Source organism: Engraulis encrasicolus, chromosome 7 (genome assembly GCF_034702125.1).
Source record: "Engraulis encrasicolus isolate BLACKSEA-1 chromosome 7, IST_EnEncr_1.0, whole genome shotgun sequence".
Classification (NCBI taxonomy): Eukaryota; Metazoa; Chordata; class Actinopteri; order Clupeiformes; family Engraulidae; genus Engraulis; species Engraulis encrasicolus.
Window position 1 is genome coordinate 34,615,830 of NC_085863.1, and position 17,378 is coordinate 34,633,207.

Here is a 17,378-nt window from a genome sequence, read left to right on the forward strand (position 1 = left end):
TCGAAAAGTGGTGGAGACATTTCAATGGCAAATTGACAGGATATGTTTTTGCATTATATTTGTGGAAAAAGTGGTGGAATAGCTAGGTTTATCTCAAAAGTGGTATGGACATGTCCCCACAATCCCCCCCCTAAAATTACGCCCATGTCTACGATCATTTCTAGAGTGTACCGGAATGTTCGGGCAGTGAAAGTTCTATAGAATTCCAGGCTTCATTCAATACAATTTGAAATTGTAGAATGTTGCATTGTTATAGAATGCATTATTTTTACACAATGTTCAAAACCCCACTCTTATAGGGTTAAATTGGTCTAGATAAAGTTGAACAGATGTTGCTGCACAGCATCGCATGTTCAAAACATTCCTCTTGCAGAACTGATGACTGGCAGCAGCCATACAATCCTGCTAACAGTGACGTTGGGGTGATACTGACAAGTTATGACTTTGGCGTGCTCCCTTCCACCACCACCTTGATGCTGATGACATGCTGTGTAAGCCTGTCAAGTTCTGCTGTGACCTATATAGCACTCCTCAGCGAGATGTGGTAGTGTATCTTGTTAAAAACAAACCTGAGTGCTTCTTGGTCTTCACCTTTTCCCTTAGTGCTCATCAGTGTAGGGAGGACTTTCAGACTTGTTACAATTTCTATACTTGTTATTTGGCTACAATACCTATGAGTTTCAGCCCTTCTTAAGGGTGCAAGTATATTTTTTTTTTTACCTTGAGTGCCTCAGATTTTCTCTACCCTGTACCTAGTTAAACAGTAAACCGCTGTTACAGTATTGCTTTCTGACAGGTTGATATATCATGCATCATAGCACATTATCCCCTAGTGGGGTCAACAATAATCGATACTGCAATGCAATGCAATGCGGGGCATGGACAATTCAATTCAATTCGACAAGTTCCAGAATGGATGCAGCAAATTTTTTAAGTCAATTACTTCTGTGGATATTTCAGGAGCAAATGAATGTTAAATTAAATAAAAGCACTTCAAAGCATTGAAAACTGATAGACTGATACAGAAAACAGTCAATAAAATGTTGCTCTGTATCTATCTACTTGTATTGCCTCATCATGACTGATGAAACATTTGCTTTGCTTTCAGTACAGTAGAAATGTATTGCAATGCATCGTAGAATTGAATCGAATTGAAACGCTACCTCCTGAATCGAATCGTGAGGTGAGTGGCCAATGCACACCACTATTCAGAATGCTTTATGGTTAAGAAAAACACTTTTAAGAGGTAAGGGTGGTAGTAAGGGGTCACTGTGTCTTCATCCCAGAATAGTAATTGACCACATGTTGCTTCCACTTGTCAACTTCAGTGTGACAGTGATAAGTTTATGACAAGACCATGTGACAGTCTTTGCATACGCGACCTGACATTGAATATAATGTCTTTGACACACGAACACTCAAAGCTCAAGCGTGTGGAGGTCCCTTAATGCTAATCATTTAAAGTGGTGCTCTGAGTGCACATAAAGAGTGACAACACAACACTGCTGACAGCTCAAGTGCCTTTTATTGGGACGAAGGGTAAGTGGCATCCATTATGCTGTGTACACGTGGCATTTACTACAAAAAGAGTGGACAAAGAAATAACAAAAACAAAAAAAAGACATGGTGGAGGACATTAAATACAATGGAAAATGCGTTGCGGCGACAGTCACACAGTATTGGTGGGGGGAGAGGGGGACATTCAATCGTCCTCGTCCCAGTCTTTCTTGCCCTGGGGCGCCTTTGGACCTCCTGCAGGTTTAGCCATGATGATCTGAGGAGAGAGAGATGGAGAGAAGAGACGTATGAGTGACCTAGCAAGTGATTGAGGACATCATGGGGGAATGGTGAACTTACTGAGTCACTCACGACTTCCCCTTCCAATCAAATGGGTTTCTCCACACTGGCTGATGTTTTGATATTGTCGAGGTCAGTGAAATCATCGGCTTCTAGATTACTTTCCCCCCCCAAACATTTCTTTATTAAATTTTGCCATTAACACAACAATGGCCTCTCGATTACTCTTCATCAAATCAAAATTTGGAATGAAGTTGTGGATTTATTTTTAAAAATAAAATAAAATTACTCCATGTGCCAGATTTGCCCAGATGTCTCTCACAGGTTAGCTTTATATTGAATCGTCTTTAAATGTTCATCAACCAGCGTGAAGAGACATCAAAACAGTTCAGCAAGTTTTAAACACCACATGGCGCCCGCTGAAAAGCCTGTGAAGCTATAAAAATAAGTTATTTAAATGCGTGCAGCATGCATTCACACCGTGCAATATTCCACACCAAAAAAGTGGATACAATAGGCTTATTACTTTCATCCCGTTGTGGTTCACACACACATTCCAGAAAAAAAGTCAAATGTTAGTTTGGTGACACTCACATTCCCATTTGAACTATCTTCATATTCATAATAAAATACACTCTGACATGCTAAAAGCCAATTGTGAGCACACTCCTACTTCACATGAAGCTCTGTGCACTTTCAGGTAGTCAAACTCATAATAACTAAGCAGTTTTCAATCATTCATTTTTGTTTTGTGACAACACCAGTGGAAATCCAGTAGTGTGTTATATTCATGCGTGGTGCACTCCCTCCTTCTCCACCTCTGCACCCAAAAAAACACACGCACGTTAGGTGACACACTTCTAGCAGTAGGCTACATCCAACCACCTGCTGTTCTCGCTTTTTCTCAGCTCTTGTTATTAATGACGCGTATCAAATTGATCGGGCGCCTCGTCCCACTCGTCTTTGTCCCAGTGTCCTCTCTGTTTAGGCGCCTTGGGCCCACCTGCAGGCTTCGCCATAATGATCTGACATAGCCAACACATATCATGGTCAACACCTTTCGAACATACAGTAACAACATTTTTTTTCATGTCTTCTGAGGAAGGAAACATGGTTATCACCACAATAAATATCCAACACATGTCATGGGCAACATTTTCAGATATATATAGTGAGAATAATAAATATTTGATCCCTAAAGATATGTCTTTAACTTTAATGGTCAATGTTCGAATACACCCATCATTAAAATTATAGACTGATAATGTGTTTATTAGTGCGCAAACCAACTGAGCAAGGGATCAAACACTTATTCAGACTGTAGCAATGGCATTTGCAATTTTGTTTCAGTTGAGATTCAGAATCGTTATCACATAGTGAAATGGGATTACACAAGTGTGATAGGACTCCTTTTATGTTTTTAACAGTACATGTCATCTGAAAAAAATAAAAATGGTTAACAACAAACAGGATTGAGTATAACATACTTTGATGACAGATATCAACAGAAGCACATACACTGATGAAAACACAATAGAGGTGGGCAACAATTTCTGAAATGAACACAACAAACAAACACTCAACGAAAGCATTAAAATCACAACACCGACCTGGTCAACTCGGAGAACGGTGATGGCTGCGTTGGTGGCCAGTTTGATGCCCATGTGCTTGACCAGGAAGGGGTCCTGGACGCCAGCCTTCACCATGTCCTTCACCGCGGGGCCCTCGCCCTGACACATGACAAAGGCACACAACAGTCAGCAATGATGGAAAACCATTTCTTGCGAAAGCATTACAATTGCAAGTGTGTGCGATACGTTTACGGCATTGTGCAATAATGTGTGTTTTATGTCTTTGTGTATGTTCTGTATCCGTATGTATAGAAGCCGACAGACAGCTTAATTTCCCTCGGTCGGGATAAATAAAAGTACTCTGCTCCACTCTTCCATTGGCACGTTGCACCAGCAATGAGGCACCAAAAACCTGAATCCAACCTTTTCCAAATTCCATTGCACACAACAGCCACCAATGACGTAAAATTAATATCTTACAGTCAGTATTTGGTGCTATATTGCTTAGGCTTGTATCTAAAATTTTCTCTGCACATGGATTACAGTTTCTGTGTCTGAGCTGAAGCCTTGCCCGACAACGGACCAGTTATTATGACCTACTTATTTTCCAGGGTTAGGTCATAAACTGGCTCATTATAACAGCTAATGGAGCATGGTGTGCAGGACTGTGGCAGACGGGTCACAAGGCTGGGTACAGTGGAGATGGCTATTATTGGACTTGATCTCAGCTCTACCATGGGCTGCAAATATAGTCCTGAATTAGAAGACGCTGGCCCAAGAAAGAGAGCATCTCCATCCTTCAAATTACTTCCCAATTAGAGGGGCATGTTAACTAGAGGGACAGAAGATTGTTTTTGTGCAGGGTGATTGTTGAAGGTTCTTTACAATCCCAGAAGCAACTCCATCACCATTGGTTCAAAAACATAATTTTTTGTGCAAGCATGTCATCCTCCTCCTCCTCGTCCACTCACCTCGATGTCAACGCCGATGTTGCGCTGTCCCTCGTGGTGGGCGGCGTAGAGTTTGGAGATGACCTCGTTGGCCTTGACGCCAGAGTTCTCGGCCAGCGCCCTGGGGACCACCTCCATGGAGTCAGCAAACTTCTTAATGGCATACTGCTCCAGACCTGGACACGTCTGAGATACGCAATGAAGACAAGTCAACACAACATGCTAATCAATTCTCTGACTTATCAAACAGAATAGAACATCCAATTCATCACCAATTTGACACATGCGCCTTTTTCGCAATGACATCAACCAAGTTCAGTTTTGAAGGGAAACTGGTATAAACGACACCCGGTTTCAGGCAGAAAGACCACGGAAATCAATGTATATGTTGGGTATATTTATCGCAGCTATGCCACCGGATGCTATTTATACACATTTCAGATGCATTGAATCGAAGGTGTCTGACGTTATGAGAAAAAGGCCCATTCTTTAACCCCTTAAGACACAGCCACAACTGTTATAAATTAAAGCGATGGTTCGGAATAGAATCACCCTAATGCCATTTGAACCGTGACACCCATCCACCTTTACACCCGAAGTGTTTTCTGCCGCAGACTTACATCAACAGAGTTGCCGTGTTATTCGATGTTTATTCCGGTTAGCTTGACTCAAGCGCATATGGATACTGGGCACCGTCTCCAAACTTTCCCCACAAAAATAACATGTCATTACACCAAACTTCTGCAGTAGCACAAATATGGTCTGTACTCACGAAACGAAGCATTTGGAAGTTTGGAAATAGTCCAGGAGTTTAGTATTATCAACACAAGCTGAATAGCTTCTCTGCTGCTAAAGCTGTGCCAACGTTACTTCCGTCATATGAGACAAGCCCGTAAAAGTCTTCAACAAACTTCCAGACGAGAGTGTTAAAAAAGTTTTCACTGAATTGTGATTAAGGCTTATATTTTCAAGGAAATACTTAAAAGATATTTCAAATCTTACCTACTATCAATTAGACAATGATTTTCGTTATCAATACTGATGCTGAATTCACTTTTCATTGTGCATATTATGACCTTCGTTGATGACTTTTACGGGCTTGTCTCAGCTGACGGAAGTAACGTCGACTCAGCTTTAGCGGCAGAGAAGCTATTCGGCTTGTGTTGATAACAATAAACTCCTGGACTATTAACAAACTTCCAAATGTTTCGTTTTGTGAGTACAGACCATATTCGTGCTACTGCAGAAGTTTGGTGTCATGACATGTTATTTTTGTGGGGAAAGTTTGGAGATGGTGCCCAGTATCCATATGCGCTTGAGTCAAGCTAACCGGAATAAACATCGAATAACACGTCAACTCTGTTGATGTAAGCCTGCGGCAGAAAACACTTCGGGTGTAAAGGTGGATGGGTGTCACGGTTCAAATGGCATTAGGGTGATTCTACTCCGAACCATCGCTTTAACTGTTACCAGAATGGCACAGGCCTAGTGGTAATGCAACTTATTACTAAAGGCCCTGTGCATTGCCATAGTGGTGTGGTACTATGGTAGTTAAGTTTTTTCAGTGACTATTACAAAGTTGTAGTGGTGGAACAGTGTGTGTTAAGGGGCTACCATATTAACAAAGATGTCTGACTGGTAAGTTATTTCTGTTCTTTATTTCTGTTCTTTCACAGACATTGAGGGCATCAATAAACGAACAGCTACCTCTCCGTATGACGTGATCTTGTTGGCCAGCTCAATCTCAGTAGCGCCACCACCAGGCAGCAGGCGCTGGTCCTGAAACAAAAGCATTACATAAAATCATTTGGAATTTACATACACCTGTCCTGTCCACTAGGGCTTGACATTAACTTTATTTACTCACCGGCCACTGCTGTTTTCCCGAGTCACTAGCCATTTAGCCTTTCTACTAGCCAGTTTTGTTTCAGTTTTTTTTTCCTTAAGAATATTCTTGCATTTAAATTCAAACAATTGATGAAACTACTGTGATTTGCCACACCAAAGAATAAGTTACCTGTCAAAGCGGCTAGTGAGACTAAAACTGTTACTAGCTACAGCCTAGTTAAACCAGCATTTGTGCCAGTGCCAGTGTCAAGCCCTGCTGTCCATCAAAATTACTTCCATGTCATCATCAAACAGATCTCATTACTTGTTCAAAACAAGTTTTAACTCCTCAAGCTGACCACAAGTCTCATCAACGCGAGGTCAGCAGATTAAAGACAGAAATTGCATGCAAACTGGAATCTGACCAACAGAGTGTCTCACAGAGTTACAGAGGCCATTTGTGATCCTCCACTACGAATGATGAATTCCACATATTGAAGTCTGGATCTCAACTCCTGATCCCCCTCATAAACCGATTAAAACGGCCACTATAATCAGCCATTGCGAGAGTCCACGTACTCTGACGAGGGCCTTGAAGGTGTTGACTCCATCAGCCACAGCTCTCTCGATGTCGTCCATCAGGTTATCTGTGGAGCCCCGGATTACTACCGTGGAGATGGCACCATCCTCCTTCTCTGCACACGGGAAGGAAAAGAAAAATCAACATTAGTACTGTTTTAAAAGACACTACCTGGATAGATACTATTGCCTTCAAATAAAGTTTTTTTTGTTTTTTTTATTACTTTATTTGACAGGACAGGTTGAGAGGTGGACAGGAAGCGAATGGGGAGAGAGACGGGGAGGGATGGGCAAATGACTCGAGCCGGGAATCGAATCCGGGTTGGCCACATGGCAGACGGGTGTCCAACCGGTTGGCTATGGCAGGGCCTTTTGTTTTTTTCCACACCATAAAATATTCACATCTAGTATAATTTCTGTACATGCCCAGGAAAGTAATAATAATAATACATGTATTGCATTTTGCCTGTCCCCACTGAAAGGTCAGTGAGGGTGACTGGAGGCTCACCGTGTTTGAAGACGACCACTTGTGTGTCTCCGAGTTCTGTGAGGTAGACGCTGTCGCAGCGACCCATCTCCTCTGGTGTGGGGGGTGTCTGCACATTAGAATAGAGGTTGGTGTCTCAAGATTTTTATTTCTTACAATATACCAAAAAATAAGGACTGCAAATCAGTTTGAATATAATATTTTGTATTATACAAAACTTAAGCTTAAAATACTGATACATCATTATAATGTCTACTTTCCCTGTACATCTGTAAACATTCTGTAAATGGACAGTGTTCTACTGCCGTTGAGGCAAACACACAGGCTGCTTCTTTGAAAGTGATGTTTAAAATGAGCATCAGTACCAGCACTTCTTTCTGTATTGTTTATCATATTACTTGTGATATGGAGTTCTACGAATAACCAGGACATAGTAATTCAATCAACCTTTGGACCATCACTGACGGGTGTCAGGAGGAGTTTGAAATATTTGAATGAAGTATCTCACCAGTCTAGGCAGAGCGATGGCTCCAACGGTCTTGCACAGCCTCCTCAGGTCCCATTTGGAGTTCAGTCTGCAAAAACAGAACACATATGACAGATATGTTAGCGCCATCTATACATTCTAGCAGGTGATAAAACCGATTAACCTAACCCAAAGCTAGTGATGCATACTATAAAGGAACAGTCCAGTAGCATATTGTTGAATAATAATTAACAAATTTACAAAGCCGTGAGGTAATTTGCACTTGTGCACAAGCCTTCAGTAATCAGGTGAGAGGAAGGAAAACTTGATAAAAGATAAAATGAGAAGAAAGAACAGTAATCAGTGTGCTATGCTTTCTGAACTTTCATCATTGATATAACAGTGTTTGTAGGTCCAACACCAAAAAATGCCTAGGCAACTAATATTGTCCATACTCCACTCACCACTACGAGGCAGTATTTGCTAAACCATGTTTGTAGTATTCTTGGGTTGGACTTCAGCTAAATCAGTGGTTCTCAACTTTTTTGAACAAACGCCCCCTTGGCCTCATCACAAGCCTCCCAACGCCCCCTTGACCTCATCATAACGCCCTCCTTAGTATTAAAAAATTAAATGGACTAATGGCCCCCAATAGCAACTAAGCACCGCCCCCTCTCAGTTGTATCCTTCTCAACGTCCCCCTAGAGCTCCCCAACGCCCCCTAAGGGGCTGTACCGCCCCAGTTGAGAAACACTATGCTAAATCCTCATAATAAAAACTCCTATGCACCATGACGACTGACCATGTTGCTCGTGCTCACCTGACGACCATGAGGTTGTACTTGTTGGCGTAGTGCAGGGCCATGTCTGCCACCTTGCCCCCGGTCACCACCACGTTGACGCCGGTCTCGGCGATGCCCTTTACGTGGCTCTCCATCATGTCCTCCTCACCCCGGCTGAAGTCACGCAGCTCAGCCGCGTTCTTGATCAGTACTGTTCCCTGGAAGGAGCGAGGAGGGAGGGGAGGGAGAGAGGGGCGTGGTGAGGTTGACAAAAATAGTCAGACAATTAGGGCTGGGACTTGATTACATTTTTTTAATCAAATTAATCTATAGGCTTTGAAATTAATTAATCGAATTAATCGCATTTTAATCTGATTTAAATATCTGACTTGTAAACAGTGAAAAGTATTTTTCAATAAATAAATGTATTATTTAATACAATAAATAAGCTTAATCTAAAAATATTGTTCATTTTTAAAAGAAGAGAGAACTCTTCTCAATTTCAGCAGACTGTTCACCATGAGGCGAAATGCTGCCCTCCACACTGGTCTAATCCAGAACTATGTAGCTATATTATGCGTGATTAAAATGAGTTTTTTTTTTAAATCGCATTCATTTTTGTGTGATTAATTAATCGAAATGAATGCATTAATGTCCCAGCCCTACAGACAACATTACGGCCGTCAGTATACGGGTTAGAAAATCTGTAAATTGCAACTATACAGGAAGATTTCTCTTACAGGTTTAACAGGAATTAACACAATAGCCAGCATAATCCATTAGCTACAGTTTCTCTGATATAATTTTCAGCAAAAAACTTTTGGCAAAAAGATTTGGTCCCCCCCCAAAAAAAATGTGTGCCATGGCTGGCGGTGAATTCACCGGTTGTCACGCGAGCAAAGATTTCACTTACCTTTGTTTCTGTCACCATGCAGTCGAATGGACATGAGAAGACTGCAATCTTGGCTTCCTTCACTGATGTGACGTCTCCCTCAGCCTCCTTCTTGAACACCATGCCATGGAGCACTGATGAGGCGTGGAGTCCACTGCCCTGTGGAGGCAAGAGGCAGGAGAATTACCACAGTGCCAATGACACAATGGCACAAATGTGGGAAGGGCTTTATTTTTTGTGCTCAAACAATAAAACGGTTTGATGCAAGGTGCGCCCCTTTCTGTTTGATTTGAACCATTTTACTTGGGCCAGCACCCTAAACATTAATGAAGAAACCCTGAGTGAGGCCTACTACCTGCAATAATTTGACAAATGTGGGAACACGATGGATTCTTTACACTATCCTAACTCCCCGTCTTCCCTTGTGCTTGTGGCCTCAGGAGATCACTGACCACAGAACTTCAATTCAATATCTTGCAAACGCACAATTCAAAGGTCAGTCTTCATTTGCAATCAGGATGTTGAGTGGGGAAAAGTCCCCCAAAACTTGGTGTGGCTAGGCTAACAACGGGGAAACTTAATCGCTTTCTCCACGGAGGCGGGGCATTGGCAAAGCTTGAGGCTTCAAGCACAGGTCGAGGACGGGAGTTAGGATAATGGACTGTAAGCAATGCATTGTGGCTCTTCAGATTTCTTACCAGAATTTTACATGTTCTGACATTATCAACGTTGAAGCTGCCGGAGTCGCCGTAGATTGAAACTGCAGGAGGAAAGACACTCAGTCAGATGCTTATATATTTACATGATGCATCAATAGCACAAGATCACACATTTTCAACAGTTTGCACAAAATTACTTACAACTCATACTGCTAGCCCTGCGGTTAAATTTTTACAATAGCATTTGCAAATTACTCAGCAACTCGCCTTGGTCTTAGTGCAGCAGTGAAGTGCAGTATCGCACAGCAGCAATCATAAATAATACGCTTCACCATATCACACGCTATTACGATATTCTAGAGACAAGTGCTGCTGCCATGTCAAGCATGGCACTGGCTATGTTAGTTAGAACTTTATTTGTCCCCATGGGGCAATTGCATTTGCAACACACTCGCTGGCACAAGACATGTGACACAGACGTAGACAAAGACACAGGCATATCAGAGTTTAAAAAAAGCAAAAACTCAAACAAACAAGAAAATTGCTATTCACACTAGCACACTCCACACTGTATGATTGGGATACCTGTGCCTTTATTGCTTGTGGGATAAAAGAAACTACCCTTACCACAGGCCTGGGCGATGAGCTCTGCCAGGAAGTCCTCGTTGCCGTACTGCTTGCTCATGACAGCGGTGCGGATCATGGCCTTGGCCACGTTGATGTCATGCATGTTGGAGACTGAGGTGCTCACACAGTCGGGCAGAATTTCCAGCGCCTTCTTGCACGCCATCTCATAGCCTGCAATGACCTGTGGGACAAAAACAGACGCCATCAAGTATCTGAATCAGGGCCCTGCTGTGGCCAAACGGTAGGACACTCGTCTGCCATGCGGCTGACCCAGGTTCCATTCCTGACCAAGGTTCGATTCCCGGCCCGGGTCCTTTGCCGGCCCTTCCCCGTCTCTCTCTCTCCCCACTCGCTTCCTGTCACCACCTTCACTGTCCTATCATGTAAACAGTCAAAAAGACCAACAAAAAAAATATTTTAAGTGTCTGAATCGGATAGGGGGATGGTCTCAACTCAAACTAATTAACCCTGAGTGTGTGACAATAATGGTAGTAAGCTTATCAAAAGAAAAAAATAAGCATGATGATAGCATCTTAGAGAAGATACTAACAATTGACGTGATCCCATGAAGTGTCTAACTACAGTTGGTTACAAGCTGCAGGCTGTTCAGTTCTCCAAAGATAAGGCTTTCTTTTATTTCATTATTCATTATTTGTGAATATTTTGTCTAAAATTAGAGAATGCACGCACGTCTCACCAGTGCATATGCTGGACCAAAAAGATTACACGAAATCGAAATAATAAAGGACCACACTGACAAACACTCCAAAAATTTTGTAGGAACATCATTTCACAAAGGACAATTTATCCCTTGCTCATGGACACAACACATCTAAAACGTCATGCCAACAAAACATTTAGGGGAGCTCATAAGTGGTTGGATCTTTATCATTTCCTTTCCAAATATGTTGTCTAAAAACAGAGCAAATATCAGGCTTCCCAAGTCTGAGAAATGAAAATCATAACACAATGAAAGCGTCATTTGACAGAGGGCATGGAGTTGTATGAGGCAGGGCTGACACAGTAGCCCCGTTTATACTGCGGGCCCATTGGACCATTGGCTCACTGGCCCAGCAACTTAAGCCTAGGGCTAGAGATCCTGTTGCATTTATACCATTGGTCAACTGAAATTCCTAATTAGTAGCAGTGGTAAACCATTCAAAAGTGGCCTGTAAGCACCAGGGCTTGGAAAGAGCAGTACCTCAGACACGGAGAGCCCCATCCTCAGTAGCTCCTCAGCATGCTCCAGCAGGGCTCCAGCGAACACCATGACGAAGTTGGTCCCCTCTCCTGCCTCATCCTCCTGCATGGTGCACGCCATCACCAGCATCTTGGCTGCAGGGTGCTGAACCTGAACATGGACAGTTGAAATGTGTTTAAAAAAAAATATTAAAAACAATCCAAAGTGATTGTACATATTGCCCTTCTCCAACAGGGACCATGTTTGAAATAAGTGTTTCACGCCTTTAAATGTAATCCTTTGGACAATGTGTCTCTTTCTACAAGCATAAAGAATCCAAAAACAATAATGATAACATGATCGAGCAGTTTATACACTGTGTGCAGAATTATCAAGCAAACGTTTTTTTTGACCATATTGTCTTTTTTAATGCACATTTTCCAACAGGAATCTATATGAACATGAAAACCTATTGGATCTAAGCATTCCAGGCCATGCATATTTGTATAATAAGATGGGGTGTGGTCGAAGGTGCCCAACACCTTAAATCAGGTGTGCATAATTATTAGGAATTTAAGGTGAAACTACATTAAGAATTTAAGGTGAAACTACAAAAAAATATTATCCTGCAGTCCAATCATGTGCCCGAACAGAAACCTACACAGGGTGTCCAGAAGTATTGAGCACTCAGAGACACAGCCATGGTAAGAAGGGATGACACAACCATTTAACAAGCTAATCAAGTCAAGACTGGGTCAAAAATACGTGGGGACAGAGTTTTCAAAGGTATTATGGATGTAGGAAAGTGACTCTTGACAGACAGGGTGGATGAGCCCATGTCTGGATCTTTGAGAGGAAGAAATTTGCATCTTTTAAAGTGAACCTCCAGGATTTTGGACACCGGACCTCATTTCCGAGTCAGCCAAGGTGTAAACAAAGTGTCCAGAACGTTTTTTTTTTCACATTCCATGCAGTCCTTTTGAATTCGCATGTCCATGTTGCTAAGCTAGCGCAAGTGAACGGCTATTGGTAGCCTGCCCCCAAAAATAGTCTTATCCCGTTTAAACAACATTCAAAACAAAACCGTTATTATGCCAGACTGCAAGTGTAAATATTTGTCTTAGTAGAATGAAGTTTGAAATTAAACCAACCTTGCACTGCATGGATTTTGCCATGTTGAGAGACTATTTTCTCGGGGTCAGCGGAATTTTACTTCGCTCTCTTCAGTTGTGATGTAATACTACCCACCCACTTCAGGGAGCTGCAAGAAACATCGCAAATCAAGGCTAGTTTTACAACTGCTTTCGGATCGAATAGTGGATTAAAACCCAACGACATCGCACCATGGTACATCAGTGTGTATATAACAACTGCAATAATAAAGCCCACAAATGGGTATCGACAAGTTTCCATTGGTCTCCAGTGAAAGATGTTGAAAGAACCAAACTCTGACGGCTGGCTGCAGGGCTAGACATCAACACACCGATGGAGATGCTCCGTAGGCTAGCCGGGTGCTTTGCAGTGACCATTTCAGTCCTGACGACTTCACAAGTCCTTCTCGAAGTCTAATACCTACATGGAAAACTCTAAAAGTGTCTGCGGTGCCAACCGCATTCCCAGGTCTACCAAAAACATTTGTGGCACGCACCAACAGTCTCCGAAGAACAGGTTTGTTGCTATGCTTTCTGCTTGCTTCTATGATTGTAGCCCAGTGGTTCAGTGATAATGGCTTCGCCTACGTTAGCCAAAACTTGGGCTAGAAGTTACCCTTTTTGGATTGGCATGTTGTAATACTTTACTGTTATTTTGTGTAATTGCTGTGACAAATGGCATTAGAAATGATTTGCCGTATTCCTATGGACTCATAAGTTACGCAACGCTATGTGATCTGGCATTGTGAAATAGGCTATGTCACTCGTAGCTCGTTGTTATTACATGGAATGTTTTTTGAGACGAGAGGGAATGGGAGGATGGAAGGGATTTAGAAGAGATGGGTGCACTGTTCTGTTCGCCAACATCTAATGCTCTGTAGACACACGGTCATCTAGTAACAAACATTGTCATGGCAAATGTTTCAATGTTACGAAAGGTTGACAAAGTCCGACAGAAAGCATTACTCTTGGTGTTTGCGAGCGAGGTCAGGGAGAGGGGAAAAACTTTTTGGATTTGCATGTTGTAATGCTTTACTGTTATTTTGTGTAATTGATGTAACAAATGGCATTAGAAGTGATTTGCCGTATTCCTATGGACTCTCAACGCTATGTGATCTGGCTTGACATTGTGAAATATGTCACTCGTAGCTCTAGTTATTATTACATGGAATGTTTTTTGAGATGAAATGGAATGGGAGGATGAAAGGGATTTAGAAGAGATGGGTGCACTGTTCTGTTCGCCAACATGTAATGCTCTGTAGACACGGGTCATCTAATAACAACCAAACATTGTCATGGCATATGTTTCATACGAAAGGTTGACAAAGTCGGACAGAAAGCATTACTCTTGGTGTTTGCGAGCGAGAGGGGGAAAACGTTCAGTTTTACAAACTTCAAAGATGTTGGGGTTCGCTATGGAAAAGTTACGGATGTGTCAAACGAAGCTAGGATTTGTACTAGGAATATCACTCCGCGGCTGTCAAGCTTTCAAATCAGGGAACACAAATTGCTGATGGTGATCAAACATGATTGCAAGGTTGGTTTAATTTCAAACTTCATTCTATCAAGACAAGTATTTACACTTGCAGTCTGGCATAATAATGGGGTTGTTTTGAATGTTGTTGCAACTGGATAAGACTATTTTTGGGGGCAGGCTACCAATAGCCGTTCACTTGCGCTAGCTTAGCAACATGGACATGCGAATTCACAAGGACTGCATGGAATGTGAAAAAAACGTTCTGGACACATTGTTTACACCCTGGCTGACTCGGAAATGAGGTCCGGTGTCCAAAATCCCGGAGGTCCACTTTAAGAAGACAATGGTATTTATGCAGTGCTTTGCGGTTATTTGAGTGGAACTCAGGAAATCATCTGAGTGTGCACATTACTGATCTAGCCATAGCCTCATCTACCTTGTCCATTAACAGGCTTTCACTAGTTCATAAAACCATTAAAAAACCTGTCTCAAGACATTTCTTGACCCAGTCTTGACTTAAGTTTCTTGTTGAGTGGTCTTCAGGTTTCATCCCGTTTTACCTTGACCATATCTCTGAGTGCTGAATACAATGTTCTTGTGGATAGTCGATGTAGGTTTCAGTTCTAAAATATAACAGCACTGCAGGGTAATAGTTTTGTGGTAGTTTCATCTTCAATTCTTCTCAATCTGGCAGTTACTTTGTGAGTACATGTCATGTGACACTGATGGCTTTGTAACGGTGCATTAGATGGATGCGACCGACCAATATTTCAAGACAGCCACACCCCTCTGAAAGACTTAAAAATTGTTTAGAGTCTTTTCAGAGTTTGTTGGATCTCTTTTGTGGCCCATTTTCCCATAGGAAAACAAAGTTGCCTAATAATTATGCACATTAATTATGGCCTGATATAGGGTATTGGGTTCCTCCAATCACTCAGTCTCTTATTATACAAATATGCATGATCTGGAATACTTAAATCCAATATGTGTTCATGTCCATAAAGGCTGGTGGCGGACAATATGCATATAATGGACGATATGATCAAAAAAAACTTGTTTGCCTAATAATTCTGCACACAGTGTATTGCTATTAACTAGATCTTCACTTCCTTCACATATATTAGCTATATCTACTCCAATCACATGCATGTATATCTGGTTACCTCCAGCTCTCTCAGGATGGTGGCAGCATCATTGGTGACGAGGAGCTTCTCCAGGTGGTTGATGACCATTTTGTTCATGCCTGAAACAGGCAGATTTGTCAGGTGAAGAGGACATAAATCAAATCTTATTCAAGTCTTATCATTAATTCAGTTCATTATTGCCATTTAGAACAAATGTAAACTTTTCTGAAAGGAACAAGAAGGCATAGAAACAGTAGCCTTAATTCACTCACCATTGGGTCCATATGCAGTCCTTGTGGTTTGTGCCAGCTCTTTGCATGCTGAGATGTTACGGTATACTGCCTCCTCAAGCCCGGAATAGTGCTAGAATTGGATAAATATAAATCACAATTGGTACAGTATTGATGACGGGCCATCATTTCAGCAGGCAGCACTGTGAGCCATAATGAGGTACCCTGACGTTACTGCGTCATATGGCCAACGCCTCTACCTTCTGTTTATGCTTCAACCGTCAAAGAAAAAATGATGCCTGTGCAGAATTCACCCACTAATTGGTTCGAGGTAAGATCTGACCGTAAACACAACACCCCGAGGACCAGCATATCTAAAATCGCTATCTAATAATGACAGTTGATTGCCATTTTCCTGTAACTGCCAACTGCCTAGTGAACATTCATAGGACTAGAACTAGGGTTCCCATTGTCTCAAACAGCGTTACACAAGTCTCACCGCAGTGCCCCAACAAAAACGACCCGAAAGCCATTAAGAAATGTACTAACATGCCATTTCTTTTTAAGTTAACAACCGTCGTCTACACCTTAACATCAAAGCATCCTTCAACAATTGTCACACAGCTAGCTACAGTGAGGATGGATTATCGCTAGGCTACTTACTCATGCTAGCCGCTAGCTTGCTTGGGACTGCAGTCTAGGCAGACATGGTAGGTAATGCTATTTAACTCATATGTAATCTCTAACGGTTAGACACCGGTTATTCACGGAGGGGTGAGCATTAAGCAATGCTATTCACATAATTAATGAATTGTGTTACATGTGACTGTATGCAGTGGAAAACGTTAGCGGAAGTCTAACAAAGCTGCGGCCTAACGTTAGCTATTAGCAAGCTAATGTTGTATTCTAGAGACTTCCACATGACAGTGAACGGGCTAAACACCACACCCGGCGCTAGGTGCCGGTTCATCAATCAAATTTAAGGAAATTATCAGGAATTCATTGGCCTACCTTTGCACCATCCTTTAGCATCTGGGCAAATCCCGGAGCCTTGGGTACGTGAAGGGCCATTTTTGAAGATTAACAGCCCCTAAAGTACAAAATGTTACTGATGCTGTGTGAGCTTCACCACAAGGCGCACATGCAGCACAAGGAAAGGACTAGGCATTATTTATCGATAGGTGAATGCTCGCTTTCAAGACAGGCCATCGGTTAGAATGTCGATGTAATCGATTGGCGTCTCCAAAACGCACCAAAACGCGCAAAGGTTCGATTAGGCGTTATCGACTTTCATGCACTATACAGTTGAAAATCCAGATATTACATAGGTTCTGTGTTTAATGGGCAATCAAATTAATTAAATAGTCCGATTACTAGCTGTACAGTATGCAAACAGTGCGTAAAGTGATCATCATTAATGTTATCAAGGGTGCGTGCGGTTCTAGAACACCGATTATACAGGGATAAATACAGACTCAGAGAAAAAGTAAGCCAGTCTTTCCTCAAGCAATTAGCAGTGCCTCTTTCTGGGCAACTGCATCACTGCACAGTTATTCTAGTATGTGTCACTCAAAGCTGAT

General features: G+C 42.1%; 1 protein-coding gene across 2 annotated transcripts; it reads right to left on the reverse strand.

The window, feature by feature from the left end:
- Positions 1-1,506: 1,506 nt before the first annotated feature.
- cct8 (chaperonin containing TCP1, subunit 8 (theta)) lies at positions 1,507-16,967 on the reverse strand. Of its 2 annotated transcripts, none has more exons than XM_063203303.1 (15): positions 16,810-16,966; positions 15,841-15,931; positions 15,608-15,687; positions 11,838-11,987; positions 10,637-10,817; positions 10,049-10,110; positions 9,372-9,509; positions 8,498-8,676; positions 7,720-7,786; positions 7,233-7,320; positions 6,725-6,840; positions 6,026-6,097; positions 4,340-4,504; positions 3,408-3,527; positions 1,507-1,774 (listed from the first exon to the last, which is right to left on the reverse strand). In XM_063203303.1, exons 1-15 carry the CDS (start codon positions 16,867-16,869, stop codon positions 1,703-1,705), a joined length of 1,641 nt encoding a protein of 546 aa, XP_063059373.1. In that variant the 5' UTR covers positions 16,870-16,966; the 3' UTR covers positions 1,507-1,702. The 2 variants fall into 2 exon arrangements, with proteins under 2 accessions (XP_063059373.1, XP_063059372.1); XM_063203302.1 differs by lacking the exon at positions 1,507-1,774 and adding an exon at positions 2,683-2,822 and having other exon boundaries at positions 16,810-16,967.
- Between the last annotated feature and the right edge of the window lie 411 nt (positions 16,968-17,378).

What these genes read in the sequence shown, in the direction of transcription:
- cct8 (XM_063203302.1), bottom strand. Translation starts at nt 16,869, where the DNA reads ATGGCCCTTCACGTACCCAAGGCTCCGGGATTTGCCCAGATGCTAAAG. An exon ending in TGGGGCTCTCCGTGTCTGAG is followed by an intron (nt 10,818 to 11,837) that starts GTACTGCTCTTT and finishes TTTGTCCCACAG; the next exon opens with GTCATTGCAGGCTATGAGAT. An exon ending in GCTCATCGCCCAGGCCTGTG is followed by an intron (nt 10,111 to 10,636) that starts GTAAGGGTAGTT and finishes TTCCTCCTGCAG; the next exon opens with TTTCAATCTACGGCGACTCC.